This window comes from Gopherus evgoodei, chromosome 8, assembly GCF_007399415.2.
Source record: "Gopherus evgoodei ecotype Sinaloan lineage chromosome 8, rGopEvg1_v1.p, whole genome shotgun sequence".
NCBI classification, from domain to species: Eukaryota; Metazoa; Chordata; order Testudines; family Testudinidae; genus Gopherus; species Gopherus evgoodei.
Genome location: NC_044329.1, coordinates 55,934,341 through 55,959,824, shown reverse-complemented (window position 1 = coordinate 55,959,824; position 25,484 = coordinate 55,934,341). Strand labels below are relative to the sequence as shown.

The following is a 25,484-nucleotide window of genomic DNA, read 5'->3' as shown; positions in this document are numbered from 1 at the left end:
TGCCACTTGGAGCCTGAACAATAACTGTATATGGCTAGCTACTGGCACTGCCAAAGAACTAAGAGAGTACTTGGAATACATGGAAGAGTGGTTAAAAACAAGGACACAGAGCAGCCGAAACAGTGACCATACCCCATCCGAAAAGGATGAAGAGTCTTCAATAGTCCCCGCTGTAAGGTCGGGTCTTGGGTTAAGGACAGGATTAAAGGGAATTGAAGCAGCTTCCCCCAGTCCCTGGTGTTAACCTTACATGTAACAGAGCAAGGACAAATAAAATGTTATTAATATTAAACACTGAAGCTTTCTGCACGCATGAAAGCCTGCAGTGGTGTAGGGCATGGCCCTCTCAAACACTCACGCTGCTCCCTTCTAAGAGGGTGGTGATGGATCAAAATATACAAAGCTTATCAAGCTGGCCTTAACATTTCTACTGAAATTGCTAAGCAGTACGATGTCCTTAAACCCTAGCCTGCTGAGTATGATCACTTACACTCCAGTGCAAGGCTGACCTCCCACTTAACTGGTTTTAGACTACACTGAGGAGAGGGTGTAAAGGACAGGCAACAAACAAAGCAACCTGAAAGTGTGCTCAGGAAGTGACTGGTAAAGAATGCTTTGCCAAAGCCTGGCAAATCATATAAAATAAAACGTCATTAAAGACTTCTAATTTAATACCAACTTCCCTACCTTATGAACAACATGCAACCACCTCCTTGCCCCACAGCAAACTGGGTCAGGAGTGCCAATTCTCTGAAGCATAGCCATCTATGAACCAAACATGTAACAAACTCCTCCTCCCACACCTGGCAAAGATCATGTCCTCATCTCGTCCACTTTTATTTTTGCGGTAGTTAGCTGAAGCAGAACAATGGAAAAGCTCCCTATTTCACAGGGTGCACAGTACTCTAACCTTATCTCATGAAGATTAAGGCTTTGAAAAAACAGTTCTTAACCTAAACACCAACCCCCCCCACTTTTTTTGCCTGGGTGTTTTGCCTTGTGGCAAGATTTATTACAACTCTCCTTTAAAACAGAATCATTTGCACTATCTTTGCACGGCCATGTGGAAAGATGAACATGAACTGGTATGCGAAACATACTCAGACTTCTGAAGCAGCAGCAACTAAAACCAGAAAGAAAAACTTTGGTTTATAAATAAAACTAAACTGAAGAGAAAAAGGGTCAAACTGGTGCAAATTATCTCATGAAAGAGGTATTTGCAGGGCATAACCCTCACAAAAGAGATCCAGATCTACATCCCCCTGCCTTGTTTTACTGTTATCGCCTTCATTGCACAGGACTCAAAAAATCATTCTCATATGGTTGTTAAGTTTCATAAATAATGTGAAAACTGTATGCAACAAATACATCGTATTTCCAAAAAAATTATAAGAAAAGTTACATCAAATTAAAAAGTAGCTTCGTGAATGAAGGTACTGCTCTAAGTGCACTTTCCCTGCAAGTGCAGCCAGTGCCTCGGCGCTGGATATGAAGGAAAGAAAAAAACAAAACACAAATTTTAAAACCTAAGTCCGGTTTCAACCAGTCGAAACCAGGCCAAGCAGAAGCCGAGTGTATTCTCGGTGCTGTCCCACCAGGGAGTCCCTATGATGCTTGTTCTTCATCCAGATAGGGTTGTGTGTCCCTGTTGTGATTGTAAACAATTCTTAGATACTTCTTTCCTTAACTGTCCTCTGATTGGCAAAACGAAGTAAATATTTATTTTAAAAGTAGAAAATGAAAATTAAACCAGAAGAAAAGAAACACAGTGAGCTTGTTGGAGTCCATAGGATCCGGTCTGGAAGAGCTCGGAAAATGTGTTCAGTGTTTTCTCCTGTTTTCAGCTGGAACTGTACCAGAGGTTGGATTGGTCGGGGAAAGGGTAGTAGAGCAAGAAAAGAAGGGATGTGGAACTAGATTCTGTGGACATTTCATGTGTTTGCTTCGTCATCTGTGTCCTCTATCAATATCTTGGTGTCACGAGCCTTGGATCTGGGAAAAAACAAACAAACAAACAAACAAAAATATTCACTCACTGAGGGGAAGGAAGACATTACTATAATATACAGATAAGATAAGAGAAATACATTCTGTCAAACATATTCCCTACACAGGTTATATCTGGGCCAGCAGACTACTATAGACATATGGTAATTCATACTCTCTCCTCCCCCCAGGATGGGAAGATCACCCTATAAAAATACAGAGGGATGACCTTTGATCACTCTCCTTATAGTGTGTATGGTAACACCCATTGTTTCATGTTCTCTGTGTGTGTAAATATATATCTTCCTACTGTATTTTCCACTACATGCATCCGATGAAGTGGGTCTGTAGCCCACAAAAGCTTATGCTCAAATAAATTTGTTAGTCTCTAAGGTGCCTGTTCTTTTAGAGGGATGACTGATACCTTTCTGCCTCTAATGCTCATCTTTCTGATACAGCTACATGCTGCAGGTTAACAGCGCCCTCTACTGGATAGTTACAATACAGGAAACAAGGGACACAAAATGTAAACAATTTTTTTGAGGCTGAGAGTGAAACTAGAATAACTTTTATCAAAGGCACTGACTTATTTTTGCTGGGGGATGCTTTTGAAGAGATGTGTGTGTTGGGGCAGGGAGGAAGGGCACTCTGCCAGTTTTGGGAGGTGGCTATTTTCAGCATATTCATGCATGTTTTTTCGTATTCTAGTTTTTGAATGTCTATATCACTGGTATCTTTAATAATGATTACATTGTTATGAACTACATAATTACATAATCATGAATTACAGTATATTAAAAATCATTGCAGTCACCTACAAGCTGTCTTCACTAACGTCCCAGTTTAAAGACATTATGTCTCACTGTAGCTTTCTGGATGAAACTGTCAGCAATCTTATTCACACCTAGTTTCTGGGTACTGTGTTGATACATATTAAGGACAGCCACATTATTCAGTTGCATCTGTCCCATTGATGACTGGAGATAATTTTTAAGTCTTCTGAAGCTGCAGAATGAGTCCAGGATAATACAGGCACAATGAGAAAGATTCTTATAAATTTGCAGTAATCTGGAATCATAGTGCTTCCAGAGCACCGCAAATGACTCCAATATCGCTTTCTTGGTGGGTAATTGCTAATTTAGGCACCATCATTTTGTACGTATAGTTAGGATTATGATTTCCAATGTGCATTACTTTGCATTTAATGTGGAATTTCATCTGCCATTTTGTTGTCAGTTTTGTGAGATCCCTTTGTAACTCTTTGCAGTCAGCTTTGGACTTACCTGTCCCTGAGTAATTCTGTATCATCTGCAAATGTTGCCACCTTACTGTTTATCCCTTTTTGCATATCATTTATGAATATGTTTAAAAGTAATGGTCCCAGGACAAGCCTCTCCAGGACACCACTATTTACCTCTCTCCAGTCTGAAAATGGACCATTGATTCTTACTCTTTGTTTCCTATCTTTTAACTGGAGTGCTTGGTAATGCCTTCAGGATCATCTAAATTCTTAATTTAATTTAATGTGGCTGTGTAGTCGCGGTACCAGCGCTAGGAGAGAGCTCTCCCAGTGCTGTAAAAAACCCATTCCCATGAGGGAAGTAGCTCCCAGCACTGGTGCATTGTCTACACTGCCACTTTACAGCGCTGAAACTTGTTTTTTCACACCCAAGCGAGAAAGTTGCAGCGCTGTAAAGTGGCAGTGTAGATTAGGCCTTAGGGAATCAATCCTGTCCTCGGAACGGTGGACATATACTACTGTGCATATTTCTTGTTCAGTCTGACACTGTGCTTCACACACACATGGCTTATTTTATGACATACATGACATTAGCTTGCTTTCTTACAAGGGATAAACTGTGCCTTAAATGTGTTTATCTAAACAGAACTCTGTACCTGGTGAAAGTACACTTGGTTAGCCAACCTTACTGAACAAGGCACACTGCATCAATGCTACAGAGACTTGGCGTGAGAGGGTAAAAATGCCAATGTATTTATTTACTAGTTGGGTCAGTCCTCTCTTTTTAAACTATTTAGAGTTATGTCTCCAGCATGGGACCTCAAACACTCATTACTAAATTAATCCCTTCAAATACTGTTGTGAAAGAGTGCAAACCAATACATACTGTGAAGAAAGATTAGGTCGGCGCAGGGACACGCTTTGGCTACGCTTCCACACCCTGTTCTTCTGGCGGTTTCGGACACCATCTTCCTGGTCCATCATCTGCTCTAGTAGTGTCTGGTCATCAGCATTCATTGGTGCCACTGAGATGTCCCGGACAGCACGGAATTCACCGCAATTGTTCAGATGCTCATTCTCCAGACGGAAGAAATTCCACACAAACCGCCTGAAAGGAGAAAAGGAATAATATAAAAACTAAGTACTGCTTTCACAGTTGTCCCCTATTTTTGGCAAAACAGTGATGCAGTCGCAAAGATGTTACTGTGTACACTTCCCTGGGATAACACATAGACCCTATGAGGGCAAGGCCCTGTAAATTGACAGGTTGGAGAGAAGCAGATGCTTGGAAAGGTGAATGACTAACAAGGAGCAACCTGCTACATTACTTCACAGCAGTAGATTGATGGTCTTCTTCAGGGAAGCAGTTTTGGTGGAATCATTCATAGTTTTAACAGTGAGGATTACCCCAGCATGGCTGGTGTCAAGGTAGCCCAAGGATTATCAGTTAGGAGGAATAAATACAAATACCCGCCCCCCAGTGAGATTAAAAAGCAAGCCGTTTTGCTCATCTCAAGCAGACATGATTCCTGACGTAACACAAAAATGCAGACAGCATTAATGCTCTGGAAGTGCCTGATCACAGTGAGAATTCCATTTTTTAATAATTTGCAAAACCAGAAGAGATTTGGGAAAATTTGTAAATTTAGCCTTGAAGTGACATTTCAATAATTTTTACCAGTGAAAATGCTTAAAATGTGAGCTTGCTACATTCCCCCAAATAAACTCAGGTAAGACATTGGCCCCTGGCAAATACAACATAGTGAGGTAGAACACAGGTCTCAGGCCTGCCTATGGTCAGACCTGCGTGTTTTCAGAGGTCTCTGAATTCCAGATGGGTCAGTGAAAGATTCCAAGCACTCCTTCGGCCAGCAATTTGCTCAGACTTCGTGCATATTCTGAGCCTTGGTGCTCTGTGTTTTCATCAGTTTGTGGCTTTTCAAACAGCAGCTCCAGGAGCCTATGGAAAGCCAGGCACTTCCCCACCTTTCTGGTGTTGTTGTTTGTAAAACAAAAAGGATAAACAACCAGTTTGAAATACTGTTTAGCTAAGCCACCTTACCGGAAAACTTCAAGTGGTGCAAACACAGTAGAGATGATGTCCACAGCATAAGGAAAGACTTGCATGGAAGTGAGGGAGATCTGGATGGTCCAGGCAAAGCGCAGGATTACATCCTCCACAATGGCACAATAGTAATAGGCCTGAGGAGCAAAGAGTAAAATAGGACAGGTCAGCTGACATGTTCAACACAGAGCAAGGATACCTGCTAAATGACCAAGGAGAAGCGGAGCCAATCTCATCACTAACTTTCAGGTTTTTGGGATTAATTATTCAATACCATTGGTACAACCACTGATGGCTATGGGCTTTATGCAGGGAAAATATAACACAGTGCCAAGTTTAACCTCTCGTCCATCTTCCGTCTCCAGACAGAAGACTCTGGGACCCTAAAATAAGCTTTTCTAGTAAGAGAGAGATGATCACCAGAGCTAGACACAGGCCATGTTAAGTATGATATATATGGTTGTCAGTATTTAACTCTTCCAGTTACCTAAGCCTTGTCTACACAAGAGATTTATACTGATTTAACTAAATTTGTTTTGAAACTAATTTAATTAAATCAGTTCAGCTCTCTCGTGTGGAAACATTATCCACCAATTCCTGACCGATTTAACTTAAATCAATCTACAGCATTCTTAAGCTGAAATAAGCATCCACATAAGTGTTGCATTGACTTGACTAAATCAATTTCTAAACCAATTTAGACAAGGGCAACACCCCCATATGGGAATCAGACCTACATTTATTTCTCTTGTTATTTATTGTTTTTACCCTGGTTCTCCTTCTGCAGCTTACGTTTGCATAGCAATTGTTTATTTACCTGTAAGAGACTTTTAAGAGTGTTTTTCACCAGGTTTTTAGTTTTATTGTACTTTAACTTGTTTTGATTTAAAAACAAAACTGTCTCCAACCACAGATTCACCAGGTAGTGGAACAGAGAAATACTGAAAAGATTTCTTACAAATATAACACCTCAGAATTTCTAACATCGGGTTGCAATAGCTGTATGAGCACCTACAAAGACCAGATTAAAAACAGATTTTTGGGTTCCTAAAGTGCTCATTTCAAAATGTAAGGAAAGGGCTTTATTTTTTTTCTCTTATATTTTTTTAAAAAGAAGTTTACAAATTTTTCTGAACCACTTCAAATCTTTTTTTCCTTTATATTTTAAGATGTTCTTAAGACACATTACATACAAGCCTTGATCCTCAGTGTACCCAAGTACCTAATATAACGGCTGTATTCTACGTGTAGGATTACCTGCATATCACCCTTTGCTCTAACCACCTGTAATATTCAGGAATCATGGTGAAAGATCAATAAGTTTGATCTAATAAGGAGTCCAGGCTGTGAATTCTCCTGTCCTAGTTTGCATGGGATTTGAGACAGAACTTTAGACCTTTTATGTCTTCTTGCCTCCGCTTTTCAATAGCAGGAGGAAAGGGGACAACCATTTACAAATAATTGCAGGATGTAAACTTTAAGGAGAAAGAAATTATTTAGGATGATATAATTGGGAATACAACAAGGATCAACAAGATTAAACTAAAAGGCAAGTTTAGGCCCTGATGGATACCGCTAAGCACAATTCTTCAGCTTTGGTGTGCTGGGCCCATGCACACCTGAGCGGAATACACGTCTGTAACCACTCGAAGATGAGATTTACTATTCCTTTTCCAGTCTCCTAAAGGGCTCAATGACACCCTGATGGTTTTATTTTTTAAATGGAAATACCGGGAGTGGAAAGCTAATGTTCTGAATTAATAATGCCCTGTTGCTCCTGCTGCATTTCAACCAACTGCATCTATAATGGGTGTGAGAGGATTTTTAATAATAATGAAATGGATTTTTTTACATATAAAGGCGAGACTCAAATAATTCAAGTCAGTAAATTCAGAAGTGGGGTTTCCACTCCACCATAGTACTTGATGCTATCTAGTATGTTTTAAAAAAACCCTAACTACTCCATATATTGAGACCCATTGCTGAAGAGCCACATGAACAGCAGTATGTGGGCATGACAGAAAGGTGTTAAGGACAGAGGAGATGCCTTAAAACTAAATTTGGTGGCTTTTCTGTGTTTAAGACAGACCTTTATTTTTATGTTAACACTTATCCAATTAGTATTTTCCCTTTAAAGAAAGGCAGTATAAGACGACCACAAACAGAGGAGAATACAATTGACCCATCACAAAACATTCAAGCACGTAAGCTCTGTGATGGGTGTGACATTGCATTTCATATGTTTTATGGAAATCTTCTTATGAGTGTGAATATAATGAAACTGGAATATGCTTTATGCAAAAGATCTCTTGTAAGGTATCATAACAAAGGTTATAACCTACTGAATATATTCCTCCTCTTTGTACGCATGTATCATTCTTGTGTCTGAAGCTAGAAATATGAAATATAACTCTGAGGTCCTATAGTAATGATGCAAAGTGTGGGCCATTAAATGGTGGTTTAGAATCTTGATGGCTCCCATTGACTAGGACAACTGGTTGTAAACGGTTTATTTACCTGGACGCCTTCCTTTGTGTGTGGGCTGACCCAGGAAGAATGGAGACTAGGGATCTTACAGTGACATGTGACCATGTCACATAATACTGGAATCCACTGACGAGGTGGAGGGTGGGTGTGGGGGCAGGGAGGGTGGAGGACAAGCACAGGCAAAAAATTCCTGCCTTCTGTCAAAGCTATAAAAGCGGGTGGAGCAGGACAAAAGAGGCTGCCAGTCATGAGAAAACCCAGGCTTACCACCTGAGATGTCTGCTGGATCTAACAAAGACTGTACCGGGGAAAGGATTGGGCCCAGACTAGGAAGGAGTCCAGTCTGTGAAGGATGCTTATTGGAACATCTCTGAGGGTGAAATATTACCTGTAATCAGTTTCTTAATGTATTAGGCTTAGACATGCATGTTTTTGTTTTATTTTGCTTGGTGACTTACTTTGCTCTGTCTGTTATTACTTGAAACCACTCAAATCCTACTTTTTATACTTAATAAAATCACTTGTTTATTAATAAACCCAGAGTAAGTAATTAATATCAGGGCTTGGCTACACTTGCAAGTTAGAGCGCATTAAAGCAGCCCCAGGTGCTCTAACTTCTGATGTGTCCACACTGGCAAGGCACTTAGAGTGCCTGGACTCTGCAGCGGGAGCGCTCTTGATAATCCATCTCCAGGAGAAGCATAATGCTTGCTGTGCCCCGACTGAAACGCCCAGGCGTCAGTGTGAACGAGGTGTTGCATTACTGCGCTGTGATTGACCTCCAGAAACGTCCTATAATCCCCTGAAGTCAAGTGGCCACTCTTGTCATTGTTTTGGAATCGGCTGCAGGAATGCGGATATGCCCTTTCAAAGCTCTGTTTATGACAGCTGGCATGCTTATCTGCTCTGGGACAGAGCAACCATTACTGTGGAATGCTGCTTGCTGTGAGGGGGGGGAGGGGGTCTGCTACTGCCTGAACTTACAAGACAGTGTGCTGACATCCAAAAAACCCACTCTCTCTCCCCCTACATACACACGACACACTCCCTGTCACACTCCACCCTACAGAGTAAAATGGATTTATTTGGGGTTTGGATCCCATTCGGAACTAGGTGTCTGGGTGCTGGAGACAGGTAACCTGCTGAGCTGTTTTCAGTTAAGTCTGCAGTTTTGGGGGCGTGGATCAAACCCTAGGTCTGTGTTGCAGCAGGCTAGCATGTCAGGCTCAACAAGACAGGGCTCTGGAAGTCCCAAGCTGGCAGGGAAAATAGGCTCAGAGGTAATTTCAGCACATCAGGTGACAGTCCCCAGGGGATCTTTCTGACCAAACCCGCCACAATGGATATTATTTTTTGCTATCTGTAATACTAAAATATAGTCTATGCCTCTTACAGTTTTCAACATAGGCACTGGCTTCCTCCGGGCCTGCGCCCTGCCCCCAACCGCCTCCTTCCTCAAAGTCCCCACCCCGTTCCACCTCTTCCCGCCCCTGCTCCCGCCACCCCACTCCTTCTCCCAAGTGCCCTCCCTGCCCCTTCCCGTCCATTTCCATCCCCTCCCCTGAGCATGCCTTCCCAGCCGCCCCCGCCAACTGCCTCCTGCATGCCGCGAAACAGCTGACTGCGGTGGGTGGTAGGCACTGGGAGCAAGAGGGAGGAGTTGATCGGCGGGGCTGCTGGCGGGTGGGAGGCACTGGGGGGGCAGGGGAATGGAGAAGCTGGCTGCCAATGGGTGCTAAACACCCGTTAATTTTTTTCCCATGGGTGCTTCAGGCCTGGAGCACCCACAGAGTCAGCGCCTTTGGCTTTCAATAATCATAATAAGGATGAGACTTTCTCTTTGGTAATGGACAGATTATACAATCAGAACGTCTGACACGCTGTATTTAAGACACTCCAGCGGCGAGTCAGAATGTGTCTTTAATCCAAAGTGTTTTGTTAAAACATTGGCAGACCCTCCCCAAAATGACAAAAGGCTGCGCACTCACTTTCTGTGGATAGACGATCTCTTCCCGAAGGAAGGTATTTTCACCAGCATTCTTGTCAAAGAGACCCCAGTCCATCTTCAGATCCCAAATAAGGGTGTAGCAGGAGCTGATTAAATAGAAGACAATCCACAGGTAGAAGAACACTTGGGTGTCACTGTGGTTTTGAGCTGCAAGACAGAAACAACAGCATGATGCTGCATAATTTTAAACATTTCTTATAGAAGCACCAAATTTGACCACCAAAACTCCACATGACCGATGGTAGTTCCCCTTTTAACTAAGCTCCCTGTCCCACCAGGCTAAATAAACTCTCTGAAAGCCTTATCAGAGATACCTTTAAGTTACAGTTTGAATTCCTCCTCAAGCTCACCTCAATATGTTGTGCTTGATATGGAAATGTTTAAATTTGCCTTATTTGGGAAACTTGCTAGTTTGTAGGTATATTTTTGTAAATGAGTTATTTCTCTCACTCCAGCATAGGACTGACTATATTGCTTCCTGCTGTATTCTCTTACCTTTTATATTTGTCACACTCTTAATACTTAGGGAAGGAAATCAATTGTACTGTTTATTTTCTTTTTGAATTAGAACCTAAATTTGGGCCCATAAAGAGTTTATAAAAAATAAAACATGTTATATTGAATTGTACAGCTGAGACTTTTGCACCATCCTGCTATCAGGTGTCATTCTGCATAGTGACTGCAATTGCTTATTAATTGATTCTTTACTAACAAACCCAATAGAAATGTTCCTGATACAAAAGCGACTCTGCAATAATATAACAATCTGTGGTGGTGCATTTTCCAAGTATGTGGCTTTAAAACAATAAAAATTCCTAGAGCTGCCTCCTGATCACAAAAACAGCAATAGCTAGATTTGTTCTCTTTCTTCTTTTCATTTTAATAATTATGATAGAAATGTAATGTGTATATATGTGAGGTAACACAATAAAATTAATAGGAGTGAAAATGAGACACATAGTCTAATAGTACATTCATTCCATTATGCCTTTCAGGACATGATGCTCAGGATGTAGGTCAAATACACACTCATCCTCTTCACAACACATCCCCTAACCTACTTATTAAAGCCTATCTGCAGTGGAGTCTAAAATTAATAGAGCAAAAGTGATTTTCTTCAGTCTTTTTCTTAGACTGGCTTTCTTGCTTTTGTGTAAAATAGGAAACATTTGTGTAGAATTTTTCATCTTCCTAACAATTTTAAATGAATCTTTAGCCAATAAGACTTTCCAGGAGAGACCAAGGGGCAGGTTTGGTAACATCCCCTCCTCACCACCATGGTCACTTCAGAATGTATCACAGGCTCCACTATTTGGAGGCATGCAGAGAAAATTCCTCAACCTAGCAGATGTAGTGCCATGGTGCAGCTAATCTTAGTGCTATACCGCTTTCCTCTCTCCCTGCTTCCAAAGTTTGATTCACCTCAGAGTAGGCAAATGGGTGAGCTTATAGTGCAGATTTTGAACGTTACAAACTAGAGCCCAGATCAACCTTTACATGGGAACAGCCCACATCAGAAGGGCTGCAAGCTCCCCTTGGAGTTTCCATTGCATCATTCCAGAATGAGACAGAGTGACTTAAAGCAGTTGTCCACCGAGATCTGTGGGACCAGGGCCAAATATGCTGAGACTGTGCATTCAAACTGTTTCTCAGCTATGTTTAGTCTCCCCGCCCCAACTGGATACCAAGAGACAGCCCTATGCAAGGCTTCCCCACAGCTTTGGGGAGCAGAAAGAAGGAATGCAGTTGGGATTATTAGTTATGCAGGTTTTTACCATGACACCAATTTAATCATAAATTGTTTTATTAAATCCAAAGGCCAAACGGTATAGTTATAAACATACCTAAAAACCAAAATAAGCTATTTACTACATCCATAACAAAACACTGATAAGCATTAGATCAAAATACTTACAAATGGGCTAAACTCAGGGATCCTTAGACCTATACTGACCAGCTCCAACTTGGTCAGGCAGGTATCAGCAATGAACCCTTTACAAGTTTACTTTTTTATCCCCTTTAACAAAGCGATGTCAGTGCCAACTACTGACTTCAGCTAAAAAACAATTTGAGGCAGTTCACCCTTATTTCCAGCCTTAATCCAGATAAGATTTATAACCTCCTCTCTCCCCAAGGCCTTTCCTTTCTATCTCTTTCCCGCCCTCTCATTGATCAACAGTTTTTCTGTTGCACCTGGGTTCACGTAGGCCCTAATTTTTGAGATAACATTGGTAGGTGGGTTGGGAAGGTCCATGTTAGCTCTTTTTAAGACAGATTCTCTTTGTCTTGTTTAAAACCATCTGCAGTCACCCCTATCAGTCAGAGGCCTTTTTTTTTTTTTTAAGAAACTTTCCTTTATTCCATTAGCTATTCTTTGAACCAGACATCCTCCCACTTCATTCCTTCTGGCCTTACAACTCATTACTTTCAAGGCCTTTCTTTATAATAAATCTTTCTTTAACCAAACTAAAGCTAACTTTTAGTTCTCTAATTTTATATTTATTCTACAGATGCCATAGAGAAAACATTCTTCAGACAAGCCCTCTTTTCATATACAGAGTTTGAGCCATGCAGCGCACTTGCAGGATTACACCCATAAGATGCAAGGAAAGGAAAACAATGCCACAGAGGTATTCTGTTCTCCTAAACTGTCTTTGGAACTCTCTGCTCATGGAGGGGAATGATCTGGCCGTAGATTTCTATTTCGCAGAAACAACATATAGAATGGTAGTGAGTCAGTGAAGCTTGAATTGATGAAACTGCACCTAAGTAGCCAGTTGCACAGGAAGGTGATGTCAAGTTTTAATGTTACTCAAAGCTAAATTGCCTTAAGAAGAGTTACTGAGGTCAATTATTGTGAGAAAGGCAGAACAGGAGAGAATTCAATTAAAAACTCTTGGAGCATTATCCATCAAGCTAAAAGGGATGTGCTAATTTCCAGTTACTCATCCTGGATTCTGTTCCCTTTCTCTCCTCATCCCTAGGAATATTCTTTTCACTGGCACTTTGGGTCAAGCTGCATACTTTTCCCCCTCCCATTTTTTTTGCTAAATCATTGATTGTGTAATGTACTTTGCTCCTGAAAATTTCATTACAAATACAAATCATTCCCCAGTAACAGACTTCAAACAAAAACGGTCTATTGTCTTCACTCTGCCTTTTGGTCTCTTCTCTTAATCACTTGTCCTCCTTTCCACCCCTATTTTTCTTTTCTTCACGATTCTGTTTGACACCCTCCTTCTTTCTCATTGGTATTCAGGTGGTGTAACCGAGAGATATTACCGCTCTAGGCAAGCAATTATATCTCAATCTCCACTGGCTAGTCCTAGTGGCCCTCTTCAATGCTGCATGGAAGGTTGGAAAAAATCAAGGCATTGATATTCTGCCCAGAGTTTCCATCTACTACATGCCTGCCACTTTGGCAGAAATAATACATGCTGGGTATGTTTATAGTAATGTCAGGGTCTATTTAAACAAAAACAATTTCACCCAGTGGTACTTCTTCACATAATGAAGTGCTGGAAACTGCCAGAAAGCTGTTAGGAAGACAGAGATTCAGGAAGAGACAGTGTCCTAGTACTTGCTCCCTCATCTCCTCACTTCTCTCGACAGTATGGAAAAGATGGATTCCATTATCTCCCCTGGACTGCTTGTATAATTAGGGGACTGCAGACCTTTTCTGGCCTGATGCAGCCTTCAATCAGCCCAAGCTAGGAACATATAAGGGACATAACTCTCCATCTGCTACAACTCAAACACGGGACACAGACAATGTAGGGGAAAGACTAAAAACAAGGGGCAAGAAGAAAATTAGTGCAGGCAGCTTAAAACAAAGACCAGGAGTGATCGTCTTTTGGTGGAACACAGGTAGAATCTGGGTGCAATTTGGCTCCTATGGGGCACGAAAAGGCAGCTCCACTCATGCATCGCCTCTGAGGCCCATTGGAGAGAAGTAGCAGAGCCTTCTCCCTACCCCCTTTGCTGCAGATCTCAGGAACTCTGCAGGACAGGGGCATTTGAAATTTCTATGATAGAGTGGAGAAAAGGGCTCTCAGTCTCTAAATGTGAAAGGGGGATAGTGTGATTTTACCAACTGAGAGGCCCTGAATATGATTTCTTCTAGAAATCTAAACTTCTGCTGCTTATCACTTATAGAAACACTGAAACCACCTTCAAGAGAGCTCAAAGGTGGGAAGTGAGACCTGGAGAAGCAAAGTCAGGCAGCCTGGAAACACTTTGAATTAGAAGCCCTGGAGGGCAACAACACAGAGAGCATCCCCTGACCACAGTATGTTGCTAGAATATGCATTCGTGAATAGGAAAATGGCACAGGAAACAGTTTAGCATTTCAGCATATAAAGCTGTAGGCACATAATGTCTGTAACACTGAAATGCTGATTTCTATGGATCTTCACATTAGCAAAACTGCAGCTTCTGTAAGGCCAAGGGTTGCCCAGTCTTTCAGTGCCATGTAGCAGCACTCGTGCTACCTGCCTCCTTCTGTTGTGGAAAGTTAAGGAAATGTATATAAAAAATACACACACACAAATCAGAAACACAAATATCCCAAAATCTAAAAGCACCTCAGGGGACTCAGAATATCTGACTAGCATTTTGAGATAATACTAAAGTATCTGCAAATTATAACCCATTCTAAACACAGACCAAAAAAAAGGGCCATTTTCCACAGCAGAGCAGCACAATTAATATCACAGTGAATGTAGTTAATATTGACTTTGTTTTAGTGAATGCTATCTGTTTACCCTCCTGAATTATCTTGCAGAAAGTAAACACTATATTCTATTCAATGCAGCTAAAATCAATGCCAAGGGTTACTGAAGACCTGGCTCGGAGTACAATGGCCCTTGATAAGCATTCCTGGTGTGTTTGCTGCTGCAGCTAGCTGTGGTTTCTGCTGATGGTGAAAGCTGTGATAAAAGCAAAAAGAAGTCTGGGGTTATCAGAAAACCTTCTAAATCTAAGGTAAGCACTGCTGCATGGTATGAGACTGACTGTTGTAAGACTTCTGCCACCTGCTTGAATTAAAAGCCTTCAATCATCAAGTGGTGCCAAACTTGACCTGGCCTAAGTTTAAGGATAAGGCCTTTGTCTGTAGCCATATTGCAAGACCTAAAGCCTAAGGCCTTCATCTGCAGTCAGGTTAAAAGAGCAGCAGCCATTAGCTGAGATGCAGGAAGTCACATCCTCACATTGTATCTAAATTACATTAAAACAATATCAGGTTGTTAAGGAGACCCCGTCCTAATGGCACTAACTATCACCAGATAAAGAATCAGATATTAAGGTGGTTAAAGAAAACTTAGTTTGATAGCATTCTGTCTGTCAAGAAATCGCTCATCAGTAATTGCGGCTGTGAAATCCTCATTTCTTTATTGTTTTGTCATTATGGTTCCCACTTCCCTATTGTTTCCCTGCATAATCTCTGTCTGGTTCTTTAATTGTTTCTGTCTGTTACATAATCAGTTTTGCCAGGTGTAAATTAATTAAGGTGATGAGGTAGGAGTGGTTATATAATTTTGTTACAATGTCAGGATTGGTTAGTAAAATGTTTAATATAATGATTGGTTAAGGTATAGCTAAGCTGGGCTCAAGTTTCACTATATAAACTGGGATCTAAAGGCAAGTTCTTTGGGGGGAACCAGCTCCAGGACACAGCCCTAAGAACGAAATGCCAGACCGCAACACTCTGCCAATGACACCGTGCAGAAACTGGAGTCCCACAGGTGGACCTGATCTGACTGGCTATCAAGAAAAGTTAATTTATCTTATTGGAAGTGGTGAACATTGTATATGTAGCATGTGCATTCTGGTTTTGGTGATTGTTAATAAATAGAGGTTACGTAGGATATTACTGTATAGGGCTCTTTCACTGGTAAAAGACCCCGTAAACCTGCAAAAGATTAAGCCCTGAGTCCACAGGGAAAGGGTGCTTACTCTGAGGTCCAGAGCCCATGGAGTAGAAGGGCCTGCAGCCCACAGAGGAGTAAAGTTAGCTGTCTTTCGCCTGGAGCCTTAGGAACCGGGAAAGGGTGGGTGCCCTAGAGTATGAGTAACAGAGAATTTTGTGCAGGTAACATAAGAGTAGATCATCAGGATTTCCCCTGTAAATTTGAGTAGAACCAGAACTGTAGTGTCACAATCCAGAATAAAAAGCTCATTTGCAATATACTAGGGACTAGATATACAAAAACCATCTTAAGTTACTGCCTAGTTAGCCACTGAATGACATGCCTCCATTAAGCTATCTATTCCATAATGCAATGGGTGAATGTGACATGCGGAAATGACTCATCTACATGAGAACCAGTCAGAATGACAGCTAATGCAGCCCACAAATGCATTTATTGTCAAGCCTTATAACTACCTGAGATCAGTTCTATGGCTCTCATAATAAGCAGGCATATTTGGTGAGGAAATGGCAGGAAAGTACTAGCTTAGCCTGAGGGGATTCCTGTCTCTGTTCAACAATGACCAATGGCAGTGCTTCCACACCAAAATGGACTTTGCTGCTTTGGCACACAAACCAAACATCCCTATGTAGCCTATAGGCAGTACTCCTTTTTATCCCACTGGTATGCTCTGTAAAGTATGAGCATTTTACATTGCAAACATCTCTGAAAGTTCCTGTAAACGTTTTTCCACAGTCCCAAGGCACAATCTATTACAATGTAGCAAGATGAATGGGAATTGCCAGGAGATCATTCTTATTAGCTCTCTCACAGGCTTTCTGTAGGATTCTGGGAAACTCATTTAGCTTCTTTGTGCATCAGATTCTATAAAATGGGGATAATCCTAACCTATCTTTGTAAAGCACTGTTATGCTTGAATGAAAAGTACTATGTAAGTGTGGGTTATCTTTGGTGGGGTAGAACAAACATTTGTGTAGGTTATTTCAGTAGACAGGTTATTTTAAGCCTTCACAACTATTTTGCCACTTATGTCTATAAAAGAGCATTTCTTCCAACTATGTTAATTACAGCGAAGAGAGAATAAGATGCTGCAATATCTGTCACACTTGATTTGATCTCTCTTTTGGTGACTTTTCTCAAACACCTCTATGAAGTGTGATCTACTGGTATTCAGCTTGCTCCTTAGGGAGGACGTATTTACCAGTCCATCCACTTTTCAGAATGATGATCAGGTCCTACTAATTAGAAGTAAACATTATGGTGAACCACAACGTCTACTGGGAATGCAAATATAAGGATTGTGGACAGATGCAACAACTAATTACACCACAGAATTTCGGAAGAGCTTTGAGAAACCAAAATAAAGAGTCCCACAGAAATAACACCACAAATCCAATTAACAAAATAAAAATTATTTAAATACAGGGTTGTATTTTTTCTTAGAGTGTTGCAGCACCACGTAAGACTGCAGTTGTGTATTTGAAAGGAAAACAGCTTGCTTGTGATATAGTAAATTGGTCTTAAAGAGTTCCATAAAAATCAAACTGTTCCATTCCTAATTGCCCATGAAATGAAAGATCAGCAGATCATCCTTTCTGCTCTCATCTTTTTCATTAATACTCTCACTTAGCCGGTCACCATTAACTGAAGACTATATTAAGCAATATAAACAGTGTTATTCAGCTGTTCTTGAAATTACAGCTATTAAAATTCATCAGCCTTAAGAGGGCGAGCTTTAGGACCAACAAGAATCAATACAGATAGGAGGATGCAGAGGTATCTTCTCCATCATCTGGGTGCTGTCACTGTCAAGTGTCCTATATGATAATGCTGACAAACCAATGAAATTTGGGAAAATTTCTTTTTGCATCTTCAAGCTGTGCTGCCATTTAGGATGCAGTGGCAGTTCCTGAAACACTACGTATGAACGTCTCTGGCAGAGGTTTTCTCTACCAAGTATATACTGCAGCCTCAGTCATCTCACCTTTTCCATTTAAACACTACATGTTGTGGACAAGTGAAACCTGCAGGCTCCCTGAACAGATGTGAACACTTAGAAGATCCTGAAGTAGCCTGAACAAAATCCTGCTGCCTTGTTGCTCATCCTCTCCAGTTCTACTCTTAAAGACTCTTTAGCAGGATGTCACCAGAAATGGTGATCAAACAGAGACCCAGCAATTTAGTTTTCAGAAGCCATGCTAGCAAGTCTACAGTCCTAGCGATGACAGGACTGTCAAAGCTGTTATGGTTTTTGACCTAGCAACAACACTATCTCCCTATGGCAATGCCTCAGGTTCTTCACTAATGACACTGCTCCGAGTGAAAGGATCAGAAAGACTAGCTAATGAACACAACTTGTTACGCAAGCCCTCTTGGGCATGGGAGAACTGGGTTTCAGACAAAATTCATCCTTGCTCACAGCAATTATTGTGACAGACATTACGGATTTTGGCTCCAAATTATCCCTCCCTTGTTCCCCAGGTGGAGCTGCAAGTACGCCATATTACAATGAAACAAATGAAAGGAACAAGTATAAAAAAAGAAGTTAGTAAATCTTATCACAAAGTATATATTACTGCAAGAGGTCATCAACTTCTCCATCAGGCACTAGCGATAACATAAATCAACCTCTGACTTATCTGAGTACTAACAATTCTAAATAGAAGGGAAAGATACAAGACAGACAGATGGGAGGCCCTGCAAAACAGGATTAAGGGGAGAGCAAGTCAAGGAACAGGATCTCACAAGTGCTGTTGACTTTAGTTTTTTTTATTAAAAATGGTCCAGGATAGAAAGCATTCTCTTCAGATCACATTTTCTATAATTTTTATCCTTTTCCTAGTAATGGCATCCTGCCAGTTATCCCAGCCCCACAACATATACATGAAATAATCCTCAGTTTGGGGTGTCGGTTATTGTGTGGGGGAACACTTGCTTTCTTTAGAAATTGTTCTCTGTATAGATAATACAGAAAATATCAAAGCCATTATACAAAACCATGGTTCTGATAGCCCCATCTTAAATAAGAGATGTGTGAGAATTGGAAAAGCTACAGAGAAGGGCAACTAAAATTATTAAGAGTATGAAACAGCTTCCGTATGAGGAGAGATTAAAGAGACTGGAACTGTTCAACTTCAAAAAGAGATGACTAAGTGGGGGATCTAACAGAGGTCTATAAAATCATGAATGGTGTAGAGAAAGTGCACAGGCAAGTGTTATTAACATAAGAACTATGGGTCACCCAATGAAATTAATAGGCAGCAGCTTTAAAACAAACAAAAGGAAGTACTACTTCAGACAACACAGTCAACCTGTGGATGCCATAGGATGTTGTGAAGGAAAAAAGTATAACAGTTAAAAAAAATTAAATAAGTTCATGAAGTCAAGATGGTCATGGATGCAACATTTTGTTTGATCTTGGAGAAGATGTCCTGGGTGTCCCTAAACCTCCAACTGCCAGAAGCTGAAACTGCATAACAAGGGACGGATCACTCAAAATTGCCCTATACTGTTAATCTCCCTTGAAGTATCTGGCATTGGCCACTGTCAGAAGACAGGATACTGGTTTCGATGGACCACTGGTCTGATCCAGTATGGATGTTCTTATGAATGGCTCTTCCATTTCTCTCTCAACCCACTACCACCATATACTGCTGTGCCTGGATAGGGCCTGAATTAAATACGATGATGTCAATCATTAAATTTATTGATTTAGACTTGCTATCCTCCTGTGAACTACAGAATGCAATTTGGGATACCTCAGAATCCATTGCATGCAGAAGCAGCCAAAGCAAGGACCTCCAGACATTCATAGAACTTCCGACAGTTGCAACTGGACTTTCTCTACGCTGTGCAGATTGTCTCTTTGTTCCAACCCCTGAATCTTGTGGTCGTGCAGGTGAGCTCCCCAGCCTATTAGGGAGGCATCCATCATCAGAGTCAGCATTGGTGATAGTTGCATGAATGGAAAGCCTGCTCAGACATTGGATGGGTCTTTCCACCGGTCTAGAAAGTGCTTTACTGCAGAGAATTGTGATAGCAGTTTAGTTAGTCTGTCCCTGTTTGGGGACTAGACAGAATTGAGCCACATCTGAGGACACCTCAGGAACATCCAGACATTTGGGGTTACAAAGGTGCATGCTGCTATATGAGCTAGCAGCTGCAGGCAATCCCTGGCCTGGGGGCTGGCCTGGCCTGTCTCTGAGACTTGTGAGGGTGGTGATTCTGTGTAGCAGGAGGAGCACCCTCACTAGAATTGCATCACGGCTGGTACCAATAAACTTTGGTCACTGTACTGGGGTCAGTGTCAATCTCTTTAAGTTGAGCTGTAGGCCCAGCAGCCCAAATGTGTGCATGGTCATCTGGGTGGCTCATAAGGCATCCTTGAATGAGGAAGCCCTGAGGAGGCAGTCATCTAGGTAGATAATGTCCGATGTTTGTAGGTGCGTCGCTGCAATGGAGAGAACCTTGGAAAATACCCTGGGTGTGGACGAGAGGCCAAATGGGAGCATCCTATACTTATAATGGTCCTGCCCAAATGTAAACCATAGAAATCTCCTATGCAACGGTCATAGAGATGTGAAAGTGGACATCTTGTAGGTCGAGGGCTGAAAACCAATCTCCTTGCTCTAGAGCTGGAATGATGGCTACTAGCATGACCATCTTAACTTTCGCATCTTCACGCATTTGTTTAATGCCCTTAGATCTAGAATGGGCCTCCAACCTCCCTTTGCCTGGGGGAGCAGGAAATAATGGAAATAAAACCAGGACTGGTTCTATGACCCCTAGGCATAACAGATGAACTAGTTCCTGATGAAGTAGGTTCTGCTGAGAAGGGTCCTTGAAGTGGGATGGGGAAGGAGGGTGGGAATGGGGGAAAAACATGAACTGAATGACATAACCCTCTGAAATACTCTCCAAGACCCGTATGTCGGAGATGATATTTTCCCAATTGCAGTGAAAGAAGGCCAGGCAACTTCCAAAGGGGTGTGACAGGTGTGTAGAGGGCAGCTGATGTTGCAAGGTATCATTGTTCAGGCCCTCGACCAACTAGTCAAAAGTGCTTAGAAGAGGCGGTCTGAGAGGTTGTGAATTGGGATGCTGACTGCTTCCGCTTTTGAACTCTCAGCCTCTTACGCTGGAGCTTATACTAGTGCTGAGATGGGGAGTATTAAGGAGGTCGTGACCTATGCTGTGGCTGAGGGCTCTCTCTTCTCTTCTCTCTTGCAGCATAGATTCTCAGGGAGTGTAATGTGGCCTGGTAATCCTTCAAAGTGTGGAGGAAAGAGTTTGTTTTCTCTGCAAAGAGCTTGGGCCTTCAAACGGGAGATCTTCTACTGTCACCTGCACTCCTTGGGCAACCTGGAAGAGTGCTGCCAAGAAGCCTACCTCATTACCACTGCTGTAGAGACTGAATGGGCTGCTGTATCAGCTGCATCTGTGCCATCTGTAGTGCTGTTCTGGCTACTAACTGACCATCTCTGACAATGGCCTGAAACTGCTCCTTCTGCATCTCTGGTACATGTTCCGGAAATGCACTGAGTTTCCCATAATTAATAAAATCATATTTGGCCATGACAGCTTGGTAGTTCATGACTCTAAACTACAATGTCACTGACGAATACACTCTCCTTCCCAGAACCCTAGCTTTTTCCAGTCTTGATCATATGAAGTTGACTTGGTGTGATGTTGCTTGCCTTGTGCATTAACTGCACCGCTTAGGATGATGGAGTTGGGTTGCAGATGTTGAAACAGGAAGTCTACCTCTTTGGGAGGGATATAGTATTTTTTGTCGGCTCTGTTGCGGGTTGGTGCAATGGAGGCTGGTGTCTGCCAGATTACTTTGGCAGGATCTAGAATCGCCTCATTAATTGGGAGGGCAATTCTGGACAAGGAGAAGGTGTGCAGAATATCCACCAGCTTGTGATGCGTATCTGCCCCCTCTGTAGGGGAATCTGCAACTCACCCACCACCCTCTTGTAAGAGCCTGAAAGTTCTTAAAATCATCAGCTAGTGTTGGGGGGGAGGAGGACATTACAGCCTCATCTGGTGGAGACGAGGAGAAGTTTACTGGAGGAGTAGCCTCCCCTTCTAGTCCTTCTGCCTGTTCTGCAAAAGCTTCCTCCTCCCCTGGCTCAGGGGCTCTGGACCAGCGGATGGACGCTCTCCGAGAGACACTGGATGGCTGCTGTCACGGAGTCCCTGGGCAATGCTCTGGAACTACTCCCCCCCAAGCCAGGACTTTGGGGAGCCTCCTCTCCCTCAGAGCAGACTGTCTGCAGGGCAAGAAGCTCACATGGCTTCATCTCCTGGATCTCTTCTTGGAGCATTCAGCTTCCTCTGCCCCTCCGTGCGCTTCCCACAGCGAGCCTGCCCCAGTGGGGTCTTGGGGAAGCCACCGGGTCCTGCACCCCACTTTGCAGTCCGACGTGACTCTCAGCCAGCCAGTAAAACAGAGGTTTATTCAATAACAGAAACACGGTCTAAAACAGAGCTTGTAGGTACAGAGAACAGGACCCCTCGGCCAGGTCCGTTCTGGGGGACAGTGACCCAGACCCCCAAGTCTGCACTTCACTCCTCGTCCCCAGCCAGCTCAAGACTCCCAAAACCCCTCCAGCCCCACCTCCTTTCCCGGGCCAGGAGGTCACCTGACTTCTTTGTTCTCCCACACCTTTAGCATCCCCTTGCAGGGGGGAAGGGCCTGGCCATTAGTTGCTAGGTGACAGAGGATCGGCCAGGAACTGAGGCCCCCCCCACAGTATTCAGAGGGAATATTATGAACATTCCTAGTTCGTCACAGCTGCAAAATGTGGGATGTATGTGTCACCCAAGGATCCCAATACGGCCACTGGGAGGCGGAGGGACATCAGTGGTGGGGGTGCCCAAAGGAGCCGCTACCCATGACTGTAAGTCGGTTTGATGGAATTGAGGAGGATCCTTGTTTTGTTACGGCAGGCCACGATGAGAGGCCAGGGAGATGACATCCTCCTGGTCACTGTCAGACTCATCACTGGGAAAGGGTCGCACTGACTGGGATATTGGTGATACACAGCCTGGTGACAAGGGCAATTCTGGGCACTGGCTTGTTCTCTTTAACCTCCGATAGGACAAGAAGCAATAGGCTTAAATTGCAGCAAGGGCGGTTTAGGTTGGATATTAGGAAATGCTTCCTGTCAGGGTAGTTAAACACTATAATAAATAGCCTATGGAGGTTGCGGAATCTCCATCACTGGAGATTTTAAAGAGCAAGTTAGACAAACATCTGTCAGAGATGGTTTAGTAATACTTAGTCCTGCCTTGAGTGCAGGGACCAGACTAGATGACCTCATAAGGTCCCTTCCAGCTTCAAGGAGGAAAGAAGAACTTTCTTCTGCAATCCTTTCTGCTAGGGGGGGATAGCCTCCCACACGAGGGGAATGCCCCGCTCCCCTGGTTTCAAGAGGTGCCTCTCTTGCAAGGAGTCGATTCCTATAATGGACACACTCTCTCACTGTGTCTGATGCCTGGGAAAGTCCGATATCCCTCAGAAATGCTCCCTCTGCCACCAGCCAAAGCTGAGATCTCGCAAGAACCAGGCGCTGAAGTTAAAACTCCTCCTTATGGAGAAGGCACTTCAGCCTCCAGAGTACTCATGTGCTGACTCTGGATCATCCCCAGAGCCTTCAATTTCACAGGGGGGTAGAGCTGCCAAAAAGAGCAGCATATTCCCCTTGTAAAGGCTCGAGAAAAAGGGCTTCAAGCCCCTAAGCTGAGCTGTTGGCCAGACAGTTTCCCCAGTGCGACTGGCCAACTCAGCAATTTGATCTCGTTTCCCCTTTTCGTAGGACTTTGAGTTGCTTCTTCTTTTATTTTTAAAACTTATTTTTTTTTTATTTGAAAGAACTTATAGTGTCTTCTAAACACCCCTGGGAGAGGGTGGGAAGTCCTCCCAGACAGGATGGGAAACGTAAACTAAAGTTTTTTCTCTTCTTTTTCTTTCATCTCAACAGGTAAAAAGAAAACACTAACTGTTAAGGAGAACAAAACAAACAATTACTATATATGCTAATGATGCAGATAAGGAAGGGACAACTGCTTGCTCCTTGCTCCCCTGTGAGCCAAAAGTGATTGAGAAGGAACTGAGTGGGGGTCGCCTGTCAAGTGCTAGATAGTCTCGAGGTAGAGCGCACATGCAGGCTGAACAGACACTGCTACCTGAAATCTCCGTGTAGAGGCACAGGGGTGCAGATACACCTACAGTGGAGCACTGATAGGGACACTCCTTGAAGAAGTGTCTGGTATTAACAGGGTGTGGCCAGAAGGCTGTAGTAGCATATTCACCAAAGCCTAGCAGAGACAGCTGGGCCCTGAGGCCCTTTGACAAAGGGTTGGGGAACACGGGTTGCATGGAAGAGAAGAGCCACCAGGGCAAGAGGGAAGAAGCGTGGCTGGAGAGGGGGAGATTGGAAAACTGGAGTGAGCACATTTTCTGCCCACTCTTAACTATCCAAATCTTGCTGTAACGTCCATGGGAACAGGTGGCCGATTTCTGTATTTCAAAAATCAGATTACCCTAAAGATTACAGTATTACCTTGTCAATTCACCTCCCCTATGCCTACGATGAGATGATGTGTTGTAGGGTAGCCCTTGTTTAAACTAGCAATCTGAGCAGGCCCTGTCTCCATGATTTGTAAATACTTCATTATGAAGTGTCAGATTTGGAGAGAGATGTAAAAGTTATACACAGTAGCAATGAAACCTGCAGTCAGTGATACTGGCACAGGTGCAAAATTCAAGAGGACTCAGGGCTGGTCCACACTAGGGGGGGGAAATCGATCTTAGATACGCAACTTCAGCTACGTGAATAACGTAGCTGAAGTCGAATATCTAAGATCGGATTACTCACCCATCCACACCACGCGGGATCGATGTTCGCGGCTCTCCCTGTCGATTCCGGAACTCCATTGGGGTTGATGGAGTTCAGGAATCGATATAAGCGCGCTCGGGGATCGATATATCGTGTCTAGATTAGACGCGATATATCGATCCCCGAGCAATCGATTTTAACCCGCCGATACGGCGGGTAGTCTGGACGTGGCCTAAGAAGAGGTCAAACTTATATTAAACAGGCACATTTTACAAGCACATATTTTCGACTGCAGCCTCAGACTGGCAAAAGCAGTAGAAAAAAAACCCAGTAGGGGAATATCTTAAATAAGAGGGGAACACTTTTTGTGGAGGTGACAGTGGGAGACAGACTGAGGAGTCGAACATGGGGGCTATCAGCTGTGACAAAGTCTGCTACTTAACACCCCCAAGAGAAGCAAGCATGTACCTTTGGATACAAAATACATTCATGAATATGGTTTAACTTTCAGTCTTCAGACAGCTTGTACTAATACATTGTTAAAGGCCATCTACATTGCTCAAGGCTTGTGTTTTATTTGTATTACTTCCCAGATGCCAACCTATTTTCAACTAGCACCAACTCTTGCACCATCAGGGTTTTCTAATAAACTTGATGTCCACGTGAAGGAAACATCTTACTAAGACAGCTAGAAGGAAGCTTTGTATATTTTTCTGATTTCTCTATCATCTCCTTGACCATACACATGGATGAATAACTGGCTCACAAGTGTATACTGTTGCTAATTTCTGTAGATACAGCAGACATCTATTTCAGTGGAAAGAATAAAGCTTTTGAGGGACGTGGCACTTGGAGGAGAAAGAACAATGAAAGACAGGGCGACTGCCTGAAGTGCAGGAGCTAAAAGCTTTTTCCTTCACAA

The 25,484-nt window shown here is 42.8% G+C and overlaps 1 protein-coding gene across 1 annotated transcript in view; it reads right to left on the bottom strand.

Moving 5' to 3' along the window:
- Positions 1-813: 813 nt before the first annotated feature.
- Positions 814-25,484, bottom strand: part of XPR1 (xenotropic and polytropic retrovirus receptor 1) — a 243,538-nt gene continuing 218,867 nt past the window's right edge. Inside the window, exons 12-15 of the mRNA XM_030572121.1 lie at positions 9,767-9,933; positions 5,289-5,428; positions 4,113-4,334; positions 814-1,992 (exon numbers count right to left, since the gene is read on the bottom strand). Coding sequence (XP_030427981.1) covers positions 1,932-1,992; positions 4,113-4,334; positions 5,289-5,428; positions 9,767-9,933 — 590 coding nt within the window. The 3' untranslated portion in view covers positions 814-1,931. The remainder of the gene's footprint in view (positions 1,993-4,112; positions 4,335-5,288; positions 5,429-9,766; positions 9,934-25,484) is intronic.